Source organism: Lithobates pipiens, unplaced genomic scaffold, assembly GCF_037356315.1.
Source record: "Lithobates pipiens isolate NorthernLeopardFrog02 unplaced genomic scaffold, aLitPip1_a1.2 Scaffold_13, whole genome shotgun sequence".
Lineage (NCBI taxonomy): Eukaryota > Metazoa > Chordata > Amphibia > Anura > Ranidae > Lithobates > Lithobates pipiens.
The window spans coordinates 358,277,381-358,297,320 of NW_027507718.1; the positions used below are offsets into that span (position 1 = coordinate 358,277,381).

Sequence of the window (19,940 nt, forward strand, 5' to 3'; positions counted from 1 at the left end):
CTGCCCCACGTCTGTGGAATGCTTTGCCTGATAGTCTGAGGGTTTCTCAGTCTACTGAAAATTTTAAAAAGGGGTTGAAGACTTTTCTTTTTAGCAAATGTTTTGTAAATTAAGCGGTTTGTTTGTTTTTATTGTAATTATGTAGCACTTTGAGGTCTTTTGATGGAAAGTGCATTATAAATAAAATTTATTATTATTATTATTATTACTCTATGCAAAACCATTACACAAGGCAGGTAAGTATAACATGTTTTTATAGAAGAAAAAAAAGAGACTTTACAATTATTTTAAGCTTTAACAATAAAACATAGAAACTGAATTGTTACTATGCACAGTTGCAGCAGATTCTGTGTGCACCAGTTTTAGTAAATCCCCCCAATGGGATACAATGGAAGATTTGTGCTTTTGTGTAAGACACGTTATTGGTATAGTGGAGAGGCTGCACCTAGAAACTTTTTTAGGCTGGATTCACACCTATGCATTTTTAGTGCTTTTTGCATTTTGCAGATTTGCACTACAGAACGTGTTCCATAGGAAACCATGTTAAATGGACTGTAGTAGACATGTGCAAAAGGAAAAAATTTGTTTAGTTTCTTTTCGTTTTAATTCGTTAATTCATTAATTTCGTTTAGTTATATTCGTTAACTTCCTTAAATTCGTTTTCGGATTTCGTTTAGTTTTCTACCGAATTCGAAAAATCGGCCACATTCGAATATATTTCAACGAAATTCAAAAATATTTCTACCGGATTCGAAATGATTTCAACATGATTCGACATTATTTCAACCACATTCGAAAATATTTTGTGACCCGACTTTAGGGCCATGTATCTCGGGGTCACTTGGTGCTAGAAACTCCAAATTTGGATATATTGTAGTGCTAGTACGATTTGCACAAGCCTAGACTGTAGTGCAAATCTGCAAAATGCAAAAAGCACTAAAAATGCATAGGTATGAATCCAGCCTTGTGTCAAGTACTAAAATGTTTTACTGCTACTTTCCCATTTTCAGGCCAATAGGTAAAACTGTTGAATGGTTAAACTTAATTATTTCAGTACCCAGCATTTCACCGTTATATTAGAGTTTTTAATGAAACCATTGTTCATGTTTATTCTGCAAAATCGGGTTGCAAAATGTTATTAGTTAATAGATCAGAGAATGAAATTTTGCGACTCGAATTTGGGGCCACATATCTCGGGGTCACTTATAGCTAGAAACCCCAAATTTGGTATGCAAACACAATAATACTAGCACTACAACATATCCAAATTTGAAGTGTCTAGCACTAAGTGACCCCGAGATACATGGCCCTAAAGTCGGGTCACAAAATATTTTCGAATGCGGTTGAAAGAATGTCGAATCATGTTGAAATCATTTCAAATGCAGTTGAAATAATGTCGAATCATGTTGAAATAATTTCGAATGCGGTTGAAATAATTTCAAATCATGTCGAATTAATTCGAATTCATTCGTTATATTTCTTTCGTATTCGTTGTAATTTGTTATTTTTTTATTCGGACATTCGGATGCATCCGAATGTCCGAAAGATGCAAAATTCGGCCGAATTTCGATTCGTTACGAAACGAATTGCACAAGCCTAGACTGTAGTGCAAATCTGCAAAATGCAAAAAGCACTAAAAATGCATAGGTATGAATCCAGCCTTGTGTCAAGTACTAAAATGTTTTACTGCTACTTTCCCATTTTCAGGCCAATAGGTAAAACTGTTGAATGGTTAAACTTAATTATTTCAGTACCCAGCATTTCACCGTTATATTAGACTTTTTAATGAAACCATTGTTCATGTTTATTCTGCAGCAATGATATTTTTCTTATTCTGTAGTATCAGAAGCAGGCAGAGACAGTAATTGGTAAAAAAAAAAAAAATGTCTTTCAAAGGATTGCATTTGTTTTTAAGACTGAATCCATGTTTAATAATTGCATATTGATTGGTATATGCAGGCAGCCTCTGTGGTTTCTTACCTTTCTTAAAGGTTTTATTTTAGTTTCCATTACAAAGTCATACTTGCAGAGTTCACAACAACGGGTATCTGAGCTCTTAATCCACTGATGTAGACAGGCTTGATGAACAAACCTCAATGTTCCAGTACAGCGACATGGGGTAATTAGTGGGTTTTCTTCATCTCCCTCACAATGGCAGATTCTAAAAAATATGTAAAAGATATTTCAGATTTTACACAAAGATGAATGCAAACACTACAGCTATCATTTATTTGGTTTTTGCGGCACAATCACATGTAAATGTGTTGATCACCCTCATCAGTATCAGTTCAAATTAGTCCTTCTGCAAGCTGAATGGCATTGCACACAATTTCAGTGCATTTCTAAATATAGGCCCTGGGCTTATAATTACATATTTTAGTAACCCTAATCATTACAAAGATTGAATGTGCATCTTTAAATTGTTCTTTTCAACAAACATGGCTTCTATTATAGTATAAAAAGATGTTGTCCACTGAGCTGCCTGAGTTTACAATGCTGCTATTATGCTATTCTGTGCCTGATCTAGTTCATAAGCCTGTCAGCTCTTTCCTAATTGAAAACTGAAATAATAAGGGCCTTTTATGTACTTACTGAAAATTGCCCCTTTTCCTGGCTTCCACACATCATGCTATTGACTTTCAGTAACACTTTTCTGTGTATAATAAGAGGTTCCAGGCAGCTTCCCTGCTAGGCAGTGAAATTCAACATGGTGTTCTTTATTGCTTGTGCATTTCTGTTGGTGGAATAGCATACCGCTCAACTTTTTGAGATGGAAACAAGGAACGCCTATTAGCAAAAGTATTTAGGCATAGGACACACCCCCTGCCATGCCCCCTTAAGGCTGGGTTCACACCATTGTGAATTGGATGCGGATTCCCCGCACCCAATTTGCAATAGCAGGGGATTTTGACCGGCTCGTAATAAAGCCGGTTCACATATCTCCACTGTATCTCCAGTGCGAATTTGCACAGGAGTCCTGTGTGTCTTTTGGTACGTTTTGAGGCCCGCTTTCAGCCAACAATTTGGGCTAAAATTCTGACCTGAAACGGTGAGCACAGGACCCCTGCTGGGAGCCACATCGGTATTAGGTGTGAACCCTGCCTAAAGAAGAATTATTAACCCTTTCATGACTAAGCCTATTTTTGGCATTTGGTTAAAATCCATATTTTTTGCTAGAAAATTACTTGGAACCCCCAAACATTATATATATATATATATATATATATATATATATATATATATATATATATTTTAGCAGAGGCTCTAGAGAATAAAATGGCGATTGTTGCAATATTTTATGTCACACGGTATTTGCGCAGCGGTGTTTTAAACGCAACTTTTTGGGAAAAGGGACACTTTCATGAATTTTAAAAAAACTAAACAGTAAAATTAGCCCATTTTTTTTGCATAATGTGAAAGATAATGTTACACCGAGTAAATAGATACCAAACATGTCACACTTTATAATTGCACGCACTCGTGGATTGACGACAAAGTACGGTACGGTTACCAGGTTAGTGTTGCAGAGGAGGTCTAGTACTAGAATTATTGCTTTCGCTCTGACGATAGCGGCGATACCTCACATGTGTGATTTGAACACTGTTTACATATGCGGGCTCGACTTCAGGGATGGCGGGCGCTTTAAAAAAATTTATTTATTTTTTTATTTATTTTAAAATGAATAAATTGTTTAAAAAAATAAAAAATTGATCACTTTTATTGCTGTCACAAGGAATGTAAACATCCCTTGTGACAGTAATAGGTGGTGACAGGTACTCTAAAAGACCCCCCATCCCTCCTTTACACTTCAATGTATTCAGATCGCTGAAAACCGCGATTCTGAATACTGTATATTTTTTTTAAACCGGCGCATTGGCAGCCGAGTAAGCGGGAAGTGACATCATGACGTCGCTTCCGTGTTTACTATTAGGATACTGGAATGAAGCTGATTATGGCTTAATTCCAGTTCCTCCGCAGCAGCCGGAGGCATCAGCGTTTGAATCGGTGCTCCCGATTGAGCGGGAGCCCCGGTAACAGCGGCGGGAGGTGGCAGGAGGGGGGGGGGGAGTCCCCTCCCACTCCTCCGGGATAACAGCCGATAGCCAATAGCTTTTATTAGGGGCTAACAAGTTGCAAATCAGAGCTATTAACCTAAAATGTGACCCCCTGTGACAGAACCCACTATCACTTTGTGTTTTGGAGGGGGCTGTGGGCTGACCTCCTACCCACAGAATATGACCCAGCAGAGAACGGGAGATTTGGAGGGCTATTTGCCAACTCCTGCCACCAGGAGAAGACGCCACCTCCAGACATTTGTGTCTGTGGTCGCTGGTTCATCGGAAACGGGTAAACGTGGTATCTGTGACTGGGCTCGTGGAGTTTGTTCAGGCTACTTAAACCTATTGGCCTGGCTGGGTTAAATATATACTTTTATTTCACAAACAATGTACTTTTAGCTGATAAAGCATTATACAAGATGACGGTATGCCCAAAGCATGGGGCTACGAGACTTGGGGACAAAATTGTGTTGGGATAATGTAATGATGTCCCTATATAAGTTGCATCCCTTCTCCACATCCTCCCCTCTTGTTATTGTGTTTAAGTATGTTATTTATGTAATGGTATGTAGACAAATGGTGCAGAGACACATCCCAGCAAGGGATTTGTAAGGAGGGGCTGCCTGCTTGTCAAAATCCCTTTATGTGTTTCAATTGTAGTTTCTGTTTGAATGTGTCGAGTTCCCATTGGCTCTTCCTTGTCCCCTACCCTCTTTATGACAAGGCCAAAGGGAGTGTCCCTAACTGTGTTTAAAAGTGTATGTTTTGTATGCTTAATAAACAGTTTATGCCCTGCATGTTTAACTTTCAACACCTTTTGGCTTGCCTCGTGATTGGGGGTTAAGGGCTGGTTATGGCGAGTAGGGCCTGCTGAGGGTGCGTTTGGAGAACAAGAGACACAGTTCTGGAAGAGGTGCCCAGCCAGGGTATCCGGGATTCGTCAAACCCCCCAACCTGCTGCTGCTTCTCTGCCTCTGCCACTAGTTGCTAAAATGCAACCCTCTTTGCAACCCCCTTCCTGCGCTGCATCTGTGTCCCCCAGCACCCCCCCCCCCCACGTCAACACTGTTTTCCTGTGGCTCCCAATTACTGACTTACCTCCTCTTCCTCTCCTGCTGGTAATTGCATGGAAGCAATAATGTAAAAAAATAATGACCCACCCTGCTGCTGTGACCCCCCTTCAGTGCCTTCCCACCCTCACTGATCCCAGGGAGAGCAGCGCTGCTGCTTGGCTCTCCCTCCTCGTGGCTACAGCTGCTGCCCAGGAGATTACTTTCAGGATGGAGAATGTGGGGGGGGGGGACCAGCCCCTTTCTCTCCTTGAATGAACACAGAAACATAGAAATGAGTGCCAATCGTATCTGTCTTCATTTGTCACCTGAAGCATAGTAAACTGATGCACGATGTCTCCTTGGAGGCTGAGGTGTCAGCTTAATTGATTATGAGTTAGTCATGCAGATAGCAGAGAGAGGAGAGATCAGATAGAAATCAGGCTTGGTGCTTTTGATTCATGTTAGTATACACTATAGAGGGATTTTTTAATTTTCCACGGCTGTGTTTACCTACTATGCTTCAGTTTGTAAATATATAGGAGTCTCTTTACAGACTCCTATTCATTCATCTACAGTGCGGCTTAGGCTCCAGAGAGAGGGACTGTCTTCAGTCCCTTTCTCTGTCTCAAACAAAGAGACATTAGACCCCTGATGCCTCTCCAAAGCTCCCATCCCAATAAATAAACAAAAATATATATATATTTTTTTGTCATTATTCAATCCCTTGGGACAAAAAAAAAAAATATTCAATGGGCTCAACATGCCCCTCAGTAAATAGCTTGGGGTGTCTACTTTCCAAAATTGGGTCATTTGGGGGGGTGCCATCTTGGCATTTTATGGCCTTCAAAACTCTGATAGGTAGTGATAGGTAGTGAGGAGTGAAATAAAAAATGAATGCCCTTAGAAATCCTGAAGGCGGTGCTTGGATTTCGGGGTCCAATACGCGGCTAGGCTCCCAAAAAGTCCCACACATGTGGTATCCCCATACTCAGGAGAAGCAGCAAAATGTATTTTGGGGTGTAAATTCACATATGCCCATAGCATGTGTGAGCAATATATCATTTAGTGACAACTTTGAGCAAAAAAAAGTTAGTAATATTCCCGCAACTTGTTGCAAAATATAAAATATTCCATGGACTCAACATGCCTCTCAGCAAAAAGCTTGGGGTGTCTACTTTCCAAAATGGGGTCATTTTGGGGGGTTTTGTGCTATTTTGGCATTTTATGGCCTTCGAAACTGTGATAGGTAGTGAGGAGTGAAATCAAAAATTTTCACCCTTAGAAATCCTGAAGGTGGTGATTGGTTTTCGGGGGGGGGGGGGCTCCCAAAAAGTCCCACACATGTGGTATCCCGTACTCAGGAGAAGCAGCAAAATGTATTTTGGGGTACAATTCCACATATAACCATGGCATGTGTGAGCAATATATCATTTAGTGAGAAATTTTTGTAAACATTTTATTTATTTTTATTTTTTTGTCATTATTCAATCCCTTGGGACAAAAAAAAATATTCAATGGGCTCAACATGCCTCTCAGCAATTTCTTTGGGGTGTCTACTTTCCAAAATGGGGTCATTTGGGGGGGGGGGGGGTTGTACTGCCCTGTCATTTTAGCACCTCAAGAAATGAGATAGGCAGTCATAAATTAAAAGCTGTGTAAATTCCAGAAAATGTACTCTAGTTTGTAGACGCTATAAATTTTGCGCAAACCAATAAATATACGCTTATTGACATTTTTTTTTTTTACTAAAGACATGTGGCTGAATACATTTTGGCCTAAATGTATGACTAAAATTGAGTTTATTCGATCTTTCTTTTAACAAAAAGTAGAAAATATCTTTTTTTCTCAAAATTTTCGGTCTTTTTCTATTTATATCGCAAAAAAAAATCACAGACGCAATCAAATACCATCAAAAGAAATCTCTATTTGTGGGAAGAAAAGGACGCAAATTTTGTGTGGGTACAACATTGCATGACCGCGCAATTACCAGTTAAAGCAGTGCAGTGCAAAATTGTAAAAAGACCTCTGGTCCTTAGGCTGTCAATTGGTCCGGGCTTAAGTGGTTAAAGAAGAAGAGAATGTGCGCTGCATTTCGAGAATTCATAATTTTTCTCCTGCCAGTAAATACCAGTGACAGGAAAAGGTTACTAGTAAAAAAATATAGCTGTGATGCTCGGCATGCACAGCTCCGGTCCGGATCTGGCTGAGACCATTTGACTGCCTGCTACAGTGTGTACTGGGTGGCGCCGGCAGGGAGAGGGTCTGGTAGAGGTGGTACCCAAACGTGTCGTGTCATGGTTCAAGGGAGCCAAGTGGTGCCCGCCCATTCAAATTTCTTGCCCTCCTGAGTCCTGTCCCTAAGCTACTTTCTATGTTTTTGTTACCTTAATTTCTACCTTAAATCACATTGTTAATTGCAGTTTGTACTTGTTTGTAGCCTAAATGCTGAAATTTGCACTTAAAACTGTAATTTTGTAACTTTTGGAAATGCCAGTAAAAACTTGGCTGTGCCAGTAAATTTTGGGTGTCGTATCAAAAAATTTAAATCTGGTAGGCTGTCAACACTGTATACACCTTTTCTGAACCAAGGCCACATTTTAGCTACTGTATAGGCTTATTAACTCTGCTTTTTGACATTACTTATGATACCAAAGTAATACAGTTGGAATTTGATAGTATTGTCTAACAAAAATGATTTAATTTTATATATTGTTTAACCACTTGCTGCTCCGCCATATAGCAATAGGACAGCAGCAAAGTGGCTTAGTTATCCTGATCGGACATCGTATGACGTGATCAGGATAACCGTCGTGCACTCTTGGAGGGTGCGCAGCGTGGCCATCGGAGGTGCTGTGTGTCAGTATGACTAATCACAGCTGATCATTGTGTGAACCAGGAAGTGTGGGTAAACGGCTTTCCTCGGTTCCGATCGGTGACTCTCCCTGTCAGAGTAGGGATCTGTGCTGATAATCAGCACATTGATTATCAGTGCAGCCCCCATCAGATGTGTCCATCAACTGCCAATCAGTGCCCAACACCTATCAGCCTGTGCCCCACAAAGAACGCCTGCCAGTGCCCATAAAAGTGCCAATCAGTGCCCAAAACAGTGCCAATCAGTACCCATAAATCAGTGCCGCATCAATAATGCCTGTCAGTGCCCTTCAGAGGCCCTCATCAGTGCTGCCTATCCGGTGCCACCTATCTGTGCCCATCAGTGCCACCTATCAGTGCCCATCAGTGCTGCCTATGAGTGTCGTCAGTGCCGGCTATCAGTGCCCATCAGGTTTTTTTTTCAAAATTGTCAGGCTTTTTTTGTTTATAGCGCAAAAAATAAAAACTGCAGAGGTGATCATATATCATCAAAAGAAAGTTATAATTGTGGGAATTAAATGATAAAAATTTGGGCACAGTGTTACACGACCGCACAATTGTCGTTCAAAGTGCAACAGCGCTGAAAGCTGAAAATTGTCCTGGGCAGGAAGGGGGGAAGTGCCTGGTATTAAAGTGGTTAAAGATACAAAAAGGTATAAAAAAAAAAAAGCAGTTTGTATCTAGTTTGACCAGTGTTCATTTTAAAATGAGTTGTGTTACTTTAGATAAAATGTGAAAACTGTTTTATGTAATTTGTTTTATTATGTTTATAATAACATTCAATTAATTAAAATAAAATGAAAAAAATTATTTACTCATGAATAAAATAAAAAAATAATAAAAAAAAAAAATAATAAAAAAATGGAAGGAGATAAGGAAAGGAAAAGATTGATTAAGGGTTGTTTAAAGTTTAGGTATAGTCAAAACGTATTCTTTAGCTTTTGAGCAGGAAAGGTTCAAACCCCTGACAGGTTTTTATTGCTGTCTCTGGAAAGATTCACCTATTTGCTTAAAATGTACAGCTGTCACTGGAACAGGTGGTGGGAAGACTACTTCTACTGGGGATTTCCGTTTCAGGGACAACTGTTCAAGAAGGCTATTCCTATCACTATGAGATTTACACTTACAGCTGTGAACTGTAAATCCAAAGTGTTTTTTTGGAGGTTGAGTAGTGGATCAATGTAGGAAAGGGATATGCAATTAGCGGACCTCCAGCTGTTGCAAAACTACAAATCCCATCATGCTCTGCCTCTGGGTATCATGCTTGTGGCTGTCAGAGTCTTGCTATGCCTCATGGGACTTGTAGTTCTGCAACAGCTGGAGGTCCGCTAATTGCATATCCCTGAATTGTAGGAGAATCATCATAAAAATTGTCAGAAACAGGAATGTTTCACCAATGCAGCCCTACTGAATGAAAGAATACAAACAAGATGATTCAAGTGCCTAGTACATTACATGATGAAAAGTTTATTAAAACTCACAAAAAGCCCACAGGCCAAAAGTGTTGTATAAAGCCAACCCAACTGACAAGAAGGTTGGAATGTTGAAATATGTCACTGAGACCTAGGCACGCTGATGCATTTCAAGGGCAAGCCCTTTTTATCATAACATCTGTTTCAGTGACAACTGTTTAAGAAGAGAATTCCCCTCACTGTGAGGAGATTTATGCTTATGTACAGCTGTATCTCCAGGACAGAAGTGAAGGAGAAATATTCCCAACAGGACAAGGACAGCAAAAAAAGAAGCAAAAAACATAGAGAGGTTCTAATAGTTTCTTAGCCTAACCGAAGTTAAAAAAAACGTTTTGTCTAATAATATATATATTCACTGAGGGTTTAAAAAAGGCTTACATAGGATTTTTTTTTTTTTTAGTAAAGCACATAAGCGCAATAATCAGAATACAGTGTAACAATAATATTGTTACAATACAATAATTAATGAAACCCGCAAACCCTGTTTGCAGATTTGAAAAAAAAAACAGTAGCTGCTGTCAGTGCTCCTGAGTTAGAGGGTAGGACCCCTAAGTTACATGGTAGGACCCCATGAGTTACAGGTTAGGACCCCTTGAGTTACAGGTTAGGACCCCGTGATCTCACACTGTGATGATCCAACAGCATATGGAGCAGCCAAGCTGCTACTGTAGAAATCTGATGTGGCACCTTACATGATCTGTTATTTAAATGCGGCCTTAGTTTATACCACATTTTCTCACTTCATGTTTAATTTAAATAAACCTCTGGGTAATTAACATCATTGAACAATTTGTGGGAGCAACCTTTTCCACTTGCTTACTATAATGCAAGAATTCTAATTCACTATAACAAAATAATTCAATAGAAAACTGACCTGCAGACTTCTAAATCATCATCACACCACCCATCATCATCATTATTAGGGGAAGCAGTACTCTCAAATGGGGCTGTAGTACTCTCAAATGGGGCTGTAGGTACTGATGATGCTAGGGTTTCTGCACCAGCCCCCTCCTCCCTTACATTCTTCTTGATAATTTTATCTTCTCTACATTGACACTGGCACTTCTGTGAAATTGTGCAACAAGGCTGCACTTTTCTTTTTATTCTCCTGTTAGGATATCGTATTGTTTCAGTGGGTGATGGAGATGAGGAAGAAATGTTGGATTCTTTGCACTTTGATATTTTTCTCCTTCTGTGGCTGGGAATAGAGTTACACATATTGCTATTTTGCTGTTGTTGACCCTTCTGAGAATTTGAGTCTTTGGATTGTAGAGAAACCATTTCAATTGCATTAGACTCTGTGGAACCTTTATAGTTGTGATGAGGTCTCTCTGGTTTCCTTCCTCTCTTATATGTTTTTACTTTTTCATGTCTTTTAAGTCTTCTGGCCCAGTGCCTTTCATCTGATGAGGATTCTGTATCAGACACATTTAATCTTTGAGCTTCATCATGAGGATTTATCTTTCTCTGCTTTCCTGTTTGGGCACAGGAAGCACAGCTCACCCGTTTACGTCTTACTCTTCTTTTGACTTGTTTTTTCCCATTCTCCCTACCAGAAGGTGCAAATGTCACGACAGGGGTAGTATGGATTAAGTCATCTTCCGAAACATCAAGCAAGGTAGTTCTAAAATGCAAAGCCATGGGCAAAACAAAATGGGAAAGAAAAGTGATGAAGGAAAAAAAAGATGAATAGATGAAAAACAGTAAAACAGCAATAGCGACAAAAGAAGGTGCATGGAAATGTGATGATAAATCAAATGTATAAAAACAACTTTAAACAAAAAAAACCTATAAAAATAAGAATCCTTATATTTTTCAATTATCAGGTTATTTGTGCCTCTAGGTTAATAAAGTCACAGATATACTCTCTACATACCGACATATATCCTGAGTTGATGGACACACAGATGCTTGTGAGTAGCTCCTAGGCGCTGTGGCTGTAGTTTGACTGCTGGCCTATAAGAAAAGAAAAAAAGATATTACCAATTCACTTAAAGTTTATTTTATGCCTCTCAAAAATTGGTTACTGGGGTTATGCAAAAATCTGAATAATATTTTTTAAGTTATAACAGTGCTTACATATGAATGACTGATACCCCCCATGTTGAGGACACGCGGCCTGGTACGGCTCAGGAGGGGGGGGCTCGCTCGTCCCCACCCCCTTTCCTGCCTGGCTGGGCTGTGTGCTCAGGTAAGGGTCTGATATGGACTTGGGGGGGACCCCCACGCTGTTTTTTCGGTGTAGGGCTTCCCCTTTAAGTCCATACCAGGTGAAGGGGCCAGCGACGCGTCAATCTTGCCACCGTCGTGTGTGGGCAGGTCCGCTCGTGCGGACCTCCGCTTCAAAGTCTGGCGGTTTGTCCTCTGGACTAAGTCCGCCGGATAGTCCGATCGTGTGTACGCGGCATAAGAATGACTGTTGAAGCTTAGAATAAGAGCTATGAAAGCTGGTCAGTCATTTTTTCTTAGAGACAAATTAATACTTCCTACCCCCCCTTGGCAAATTGTCTTGTCCTTCCCCAAATTATACCACAGTTGACTGGCTAATTATAGTATTGCATTAACTTAGTATACTATTGCGCAATCTTGTTACTAAATTCTATCCTTTTTTAAGGCTAATAGGCAAGTTGGGGTTTGTAGAGATTTGCACCATCATAGGGGACATTAGGGGACATTTAATAAAACAAAAAATGTAAATACTGTACAATAGGGAGAAGGTCCTTTTTAATGTGACTTCACATGGAAAAAACACAAATTATATGCTTGGGAAATGCCTTTGAGCAGTGTATGGTGTTGTGTGTGAACATGCGAAAATCGTTAAAGTCTTTGGGACACAAACGTAAAAAATCAAAAGTGTTAATTTTGAAAGGCTTATATGCAAGTTATTGCCATGAAAAATGTTTGGGGACCCAGGTACTGCCCCAGGGAACATGTGTCAATGCAAATAAAAGTTTTTAAAACAGCCATTTTTACAGGAGCAGTGATTTTAATAATGCTTAAAGTGAAACAATAAAATATTAATTTAAATAGCATGCCGGGGGGGGGGGTAATTTAAAATTGCTTGAGGCTGTAATGTATTGCTGGACCCTGGCAATATAGATAAAAAATAGAGGAAAAAAATGGCGTGGGTTCCCCCCAGTCCATACCAGGCTCTTCGGGTCTGGTATGGATATTAAGGGGAACTCCACGGCAAAATTCTTTAAAAAAACAGCATGGGGTCCCCAGGTCTGGTATGAATTTTAAGAAGAACTCCACGCCAAAATAAAAAATAAAATGGTGTGGGGTCCCTCCAAAATCCATGCCAGATCCTTATCTGAGCAAGCAGCCAGGCAGGCAAGTAAAGGGGGGAGACAAGTGAGTGCCCCCCTCCTGAACCATACCAGGCAACACATGACAGCACATGATGTCAGAAGGGACTGGGTCACTCGGTTACATCACTGGGTGGCCCCGCCCTTGCCTATATAAAAGCTGTCACAGCAAAAAGAAAGCAGTCGGTGGGACGTCTCCCATGGGGGTGGAGTATATTCATATTTCTTTTTCTATATTTTGGGTCAGTCTGCGTGGTGATTGAAGGTGGATGGACATCATGGGACACTTTTTTTTTAGTTTTTAATAAAGGAAACTGTGTATTGTGGTTTGCACTTTTTGGGTACTTTTTGACACTTTTTTTGGTGAATGGGTAGGGGTACAATGTACCCCTATCCATTCACATGGTGGGGTGGGATCTGGGGCCCTCTTGTTAAAGGGGGCTTCCAGATTCCAATAAGCCCCCCACCCACAGACCTCCACAACCACTGGGCCAGGGTTGTGGGGATGAGGTCCTTGTCCCCATCAACTTGGTTCAGGAGGGTTGAACACTCAATCATCCCCCTCCAATCCTGGCCTGCCAGGCTGCTTGCTTGTATAAGGGTCTGGTATGGATTTTGGAGGTGATCCCATGCCATTTTTTTTTATTTGGTGTGGAGTTCCCCTTAAAACCTATGCCATACCAAAGGGCCTGGTATGGATTTTGGGGGGGGCCCCACGCCAATTAAAAAAAAATCAGACTGGACTGTGCATATATTTTACAATAACTGCACTGTATTTTCTTTTTTTTAGACTGCCTGCACTGTATATATAGTCTACATTGAATGCAGAGTATATATACAAGTCTTTGATGACACCCTGGAGGAGGGGCAAAACGCGTCGCCGTAATTTCCGGCCTACGGCTTAACCAGTGACGCCATTTCCTGCCTCTGTGGAGTACACGCTGTACAAGCGGTGATCGCAGAAGTTTCTGTCTGAAAGTTTGCTTTTCTCCATTCATCCTGTAAGTAGTGCTTAGTGCGCAACATTGATTGAGCCTCACAGTTCTTCACCATACAATATTTTTCTCTTTTACTGGTGGAACGTGGCATTTCCTCTGTGATCCAGTGTGCACTCAGAGTCTCTATTTAGAACTTTTCATATCATCAGATCATTCATTGTTTCTGGACTGAAAAGTTTGCCTGCCTGGTGAGTGCGGTCTCAGAAGGGGGATTTATTGTATGCACTTTATTCACGTTGGACTCAATATAATCACTTCATTCATGTTGGACTCATTTTTAATTATTGTCAGATATTGTGTTTATCGGCATTCGTTGTCACTTATATTTACATTATATGTTTTTTTTTCACATTTTCCAGCACTGTTTGTCACAAGTTCACCATCATCTGCTTTGCCTGCATAATCTTTCTCTTTCTAGACACTGTGATGTTGGAAAAGTTGTTTATAAACTGACTATATATATATATATATATATATATATATATATATATACACACATTATAGCGTATAGTTAAAGTAGTCTATGATATGAGAGGAAGTACCCTCTGTATCTAAGTGTGCACTTGTTTGTTTTTAACTTCCTGTTTCTGTCTACATGTTGGAAATCCATGATAAAGATATCCATCATAAAAGTAAAGGTGTTAAGCTGTATACAAGAAGCTTCCAGTGCATGTTTCAATACTCTGCATAATAGGTTATGGGTCTAGGCACAACTGTCGGCTATTTGCCAACTCCTATGTCTCTCCACAGTTACTAAGCTGTTGTTGATATCCTGCTCATCAGTCCTGCCTACTTAAGCCGTCCAGTCCAGAGGAGCTCTACCTTCGCCTTGGTCAACAAGAAACATCTCCTGCGTTCCTGTTTTCTGACATCCCTTCTGGCTCTGGATCTTGCTTGCTGTTCCACTACTTTGATCCCTGACTTCTGGCTTGGCTGACTATCCGTTCCGGTTACTGAACTTTGGCTATGTTTTGACTAGGTTTGTTCTTTTTACTTTTATTATAAAACAAATGTGATTTAACTGTACTTCTGCCTCGGTCTGATTTTATGGTTTCTGACACCAGCAAATCCAACAGCACCCAGAGGCACTGGAAAGAAAACTCGGTGAGTACAGCAAGTCAGTAAATACTGTATACAAGCTACTGAAACATGGCAAGTGGTTCAGATGGGACATTTGCAATTGCAAAGCTGAACAATGCCAATTACCAGCTGTGGAAGTTTAAGCTGGAAGTGTTTCTCACCAATGATGATTTGTGGCAAGTGCTGAATACAGACAGACCAACAGATAGAGAGATGGAGAACTGGGATAGAAAGGACAGACAGGCAAATGCAATTATAAGCTTACTAGTGGAAGATGACAGCTTATCCACATAAGAACAGAGAAAACAGCCAAAGGTATGTGGACTTCATTACAAAAGCTGCATGAGCATTAAAGCCTCAACAGTAAGCTGTTTCTACTAAGAAAGCTTTACAAGATGAGACTTGAAGGAGGTCAGAAAATATGTAACCAAGGGAAAGCTATGCTGGAGATCACAGAGCAGCTGTGTGCCATTGGAGAGGGTATCAAAGATAACTATATTTTTGCACTGCTCCTTTGCAGCCTGCCAGAGACATACTGCTCTTATAAACACTTTAGAAACCAGACCCGAGCAGGAGCTGACACTTATGTCAAAGGGAAATTTATCAAAGAATATGAAAGCAGGAAAGAAAATATGCACCGTGATAACAAAGCTCCTAAGATGTACACAGGCATAAAGCACAACAAAGAAAGCAGAGCCTGTTTTCTCTGTAAAAGGACCAGTCACTTAAAAAAGGACTGTTCTATCTGGAAAGCCGAGCAGCAGAAGCTAGAGCTATCCACAAAAGAAAGAGTCAAAGCAACCACAAAGGAAACTGTAGACATAAGGGAGTGGCACCTTTAACCACTTGCTTACTGGGCACTTAAACCCCCTCCTGCCCAGACCAATTTTCAGCTTTCAGCGCTGATGCACTTTGAATGACAATTGCGCGGGCATACAACACTGTACCCAAATGAAATTTTTATAATTTTTTTCCCACAAATAGAGCTTTCTTTTGGTGGTATTTAATTACAGCTGGGAGTTTTATTTTTTGCTAAACAAACAAAAATAGATGCAAAAAAAAAAATCATATTTAATAGTTTGTTATAAAATTTTGCAAACAGGTCATTTTTCTAATTCATTGAAGTGCGCTGATGAGGCGGCACTGATAGGCTGTATTGGTGGGCACTGATAGGCTGCACTGGTGGGCACTGATAGGCATAGTTAAGGCGGCACTAATAGGCACAGATAAGGTGGCACCGATAGGCACAGATAAGGCAGTACTGATGGGCACAGATAAGGCGGCACTGATGGGCAAAGATGGGCACAGATAAGATGGCACGGATGGGTGGCACTAAGGGGCACTGATAGGTATCACTGATGGGACTGATGGGCACTGATAGGTGGCACTGATAGGTGGCACTGCTGGGCACTGATGGGCAGCACTGCTGGGCACTGGTAGATGACACTGATGGGCACGGATATGTGGCAATGGGGTGCAGCACCGTTGTTGAGGCAGATTGTGGGCACTGCTGGGTGGCAATGTGGGCACTGCTGGGTGGCACTGTGGGCACTGCTGGGTGGCACTATGGGCACTGCTGGGTGGCACTATGGGCACTGCTGGTTGGCACTGACAGGGGGCACTTATTTTTTAATGAGGTGACACTGGCAGGGGGCAGGTGGGCACTGGCAGGGCTGACCGTGATCGGGACTATCCTCAGCGCGAGGAGGAATAATAGCCGATTACCAGCTCCATTGTATCACATGATCAGCTGTCATTGGCTGACAGCTGATCACGTGATAAGGGGTCGGGATCGACCCCTTGTTCGGATCAGTGATCAGGCGAGTCTCATAGACTCGCCGATCACAGAGCGTGCCGCGCACGCCCCTCAGGGGGCACGCAGGCCGCACGTGGACGGGACGACATCAATAGACTTAGTCCCGGCAAAGGAGGTCCGCGCTGTAGCCGTCATTCAGCTATAGCGCGGGTCTCTAGTGGTTAAAATAACACAGAACGGCAAGCTACGCGCCTGGTGCATAGACTCAGGTGCGACAATCCACATGACTAGCGATGAGGCCTTCTTCACAAACATGGATTACAGTGCAAAAGACAAAGTTTTCCTAGCAAACGCAAAAAGCATCACCTCAGAAAGTAAAGGCCAGGGCTTCCTGAATTGCATTACACCACAAGGCAAGCAGAATATACTTGCAAAGAAAGTGCTCTATGTTCCAGAACAAGAAAGCAGCCTTCTATCAGTGAAAAGTCTTGCAAACCATGATCTCACAGTTAAGTTTTAGGGTGATGAATGCACAATTCACAATAATAAGTGATTCCTCACAAAAGGAAAAGGGGATGATCACCTATACAGGCTTATCACCACAGACCAGCAAGCCAATATAGTCTCTAATGACCTACTACACAGCAAATGTATTTACTTATGGCACAGGCGGCTGGGACACAGAAGTCCAGAAGCTATACAGGACATTATAAATAGAGGCTTATCAGAAGATTTTACAATAATGCCTTGCAAAGTGCTCATGAAATGCAAGTGCTGTATTTAAGGCAAAAGCCACATGTGCTCCCCTTCCATAGGCATCTCAAAGAAAAACGACCCACTTGCTGCATCTCATACACAGTGACATATGCGGTCCAATGAAAACTGCCACGTCAGGCAGGAACACATATCTACTGACCTTCATTGATGATTATTCCAGGTACACAACTACTTATCTGATGAAACACAAAAATGAAACATCAGAGGAACTTCAAGAGTTTGGTGCCATGTCTAGCAATGAATTTCAACAGAAACCAGGAATAATACACACCGACAATGGGGAGAATACATAAGCAAAGAAGTGGCCTCGCACCTGAAGAGACAAAGAATAATACACCAGACAACCACACCATACACTCCTGAACAAAACGGTGTAGCAGAAAGGAAAAATTGCACTCTTAAGCCCCATACACACTATTAGATTTTTTGCTGATTATTTCCTTCAGATTTACCAAAACCATATAATATGAGGTCAAACTTTAGGAGTTTCAGTTTGTATGCAATCAGGCAGGCCCTTGCACTACATGGTTTTGGTAAATCTGAAGGAAAAAATCTGCAGAATATCTGATAGTGTGTATGGGGCTTTAAAGAAATTGGCAGATGCATGTTGTCGGATGCCAACCTACCTCACAAGTACTGGGGAGAAGCAGTCATGACTGCAAACTACCTACAGAACAGACTACCCTCAAGAGCCATTAAAAGTACTTAATTAGAAATGTGGTATGGCTCAAAGCCTAGCATAGGGCACCTCAGAGTGTTTGGATGTAAAGTATATGCCTATATTCCAAGTTAAAAATGATCCAAGCTGGAGAACAGATCCATAGGAGGACATTCTAGTAGGCTACAGTGAGCAAACTAAGGGTTATAGAATCCTACACCCAAAGACTCACAAAGTGACAATAAGCAGTAGTGTTTATTTTGATGAGAGCCCATAATCAGAAACACCAATTCCTGAAAGCAGTGCAGTGAATATGTCAAGCAAACCAGATGAAATCGTTGACCAAAGTAAACCTTTGCAGGAATCAGAAGGAGAGGTGCAACTCAAAATCTCTAAACCAAGTTCCCCACCAAATCCTGCTGAACTTCCTGAAATCAGATGATCCACTTGGACTACAAAGGGGATGTTTTGAGTAGAACCTGTCCTGTTAAACTGCAGTATGGTCTGGCCCACCATGCTGCAACTCAGGTTCAGGGTCTTGGCAATCTTCTTAAAGTCAAGCCATCTTTATGTAGAGCAACAATTCTTTTTTTCAGATCCTCAGAGATTTCTTTGCCATCTTTGCCACGAGGTGCCATGTTGAACTTCCAGTGACCAGTATGATAGAGTGAGAGCGATAACACCAAGTTTAACATACCTGCTCCTCATTCACACCTGAGACCTTATAATACTAATGAGTCACATGACACCGGGGAAAATAGCTATTTGGTCCCAATTTGGACATTTTCACTTAGGGGTGTACTCACTTTTGTTGCCAGCAGTTTAGACATTGATGGCTGTGTGTTGAGTTATTTTGAGGGGACAGCAAATTGACACTGTTATACAAGCTGTACACTCACTACTAGGGATGAGCTTCGTGTTCGAGTCGAACGTACGTTCAACTCGAACATTGGCTGTTCGTGCGTTCGGCGAATTCCGAACGTTTTGGCCGTTCGCGTCAAAATTCGAGTGACGCGCGCGCGGACCATAATGCACTGCGTTGGCGCAGTGCATTGCTGCCCGATGATTGGCCAAGCATGCACTGTGACCCCGCATGCTTGGCCAATCGCAGCGCCGGCAGCGAGGAGAGCCATGATTGGCCACAGGCATCCTGCCTGTGGCCAATCATAGCTCAGGCTGTGTAGTGCACGCCCCACACTATATAAGGCCGCCTTTGAGGCGGCTTCGTGTAGTGTGTTACTTAGCATCTGAAGCAGTGGGTGTTCTGTGTAACTTCAACACAGTACACACCAATCGTTTTTGGCTGATTTCCTATCTTGCTGCTGTGTAGTGGTTGTTGTCTGTGCCCTGACTGCAGTATACACCACTATATTCACCTCACCTATATAGCTAGTGATCTAGCTTTAACCACTTAACAACTGCCCATTGCCGATTAACGGCTTCAGGGCGGTTGTTTAACTCTGAGAGGCCGTTAATTAACGGCCTCCCAGAATTCTGCTCTCGCGTGCCCCGAGGTGTGCGCACTCGAGAGCATCCGTGACCGCCGGGTCCACAGGACCCGGCGCATCACGGATCACGGTAAACGGCCGCTCATAGCGGCCGTTTACCACGTGATTGCTCCGTCAAATGACGGAGTGATCACTTGGAAACAAACCAGCGTCATGTTCCTCCCTCCCCTCTCTGTACCGATCGGTACAGCGGAGGGGAAAGAGATCGGTGTCAGCAGCGATGTGGGCTGCATCTGCAGTGCCCACATCGCTGCTCACCGAATTTAACCCCTCAATTCCCTGCCAATACTCTGCAATACCAGTGCATACTCTGCAGTACCCTGCCATTACTCTGCAGTACCCCGCCATTACTCTGCAGTACCCCGCCATTACTCTGCAGTACCCCGCCATTACTCTGCAGTA

At 41.7% G+C, this 19,940-nt stretch overlaps 1 protein-coding gene across 3 annotated transcripts in view; it reads right to left on the reverse strand.

The window, feature by feature from the left end:
• Positions 1–19,940, reverse strand: part of MARCHF1 (membrane associated ring-CH-type finger 1) — a 479,165-nt gene that overhangs the window by 182,708 nt on the left and 276,517 nt on the right. For 2 of the 3 annotated variants that reach the window (XM_077477155.1, XM_077477154.1), the window contains 3 exons: positions 11,330–11,409; positions 10,328–11,077; positions 1,981–2,161 (listed from right to left, as the gene is read on the reverse strand). In XM_077477155.1, the coding sequence (XP_077333281.1) occupies positions 1,981–2,161; positions 10,328–11,077; positions 11,330–11,409 (1,011 nt within the window). The remainder of the gene's footprint in view (positions 1–1,980; positions 2,162–10,327; positions 11,078–11,329; positions 11,410–19,940) is intronic. The other variant, XM_077477156.1, reaches the window with a different exon arrangement.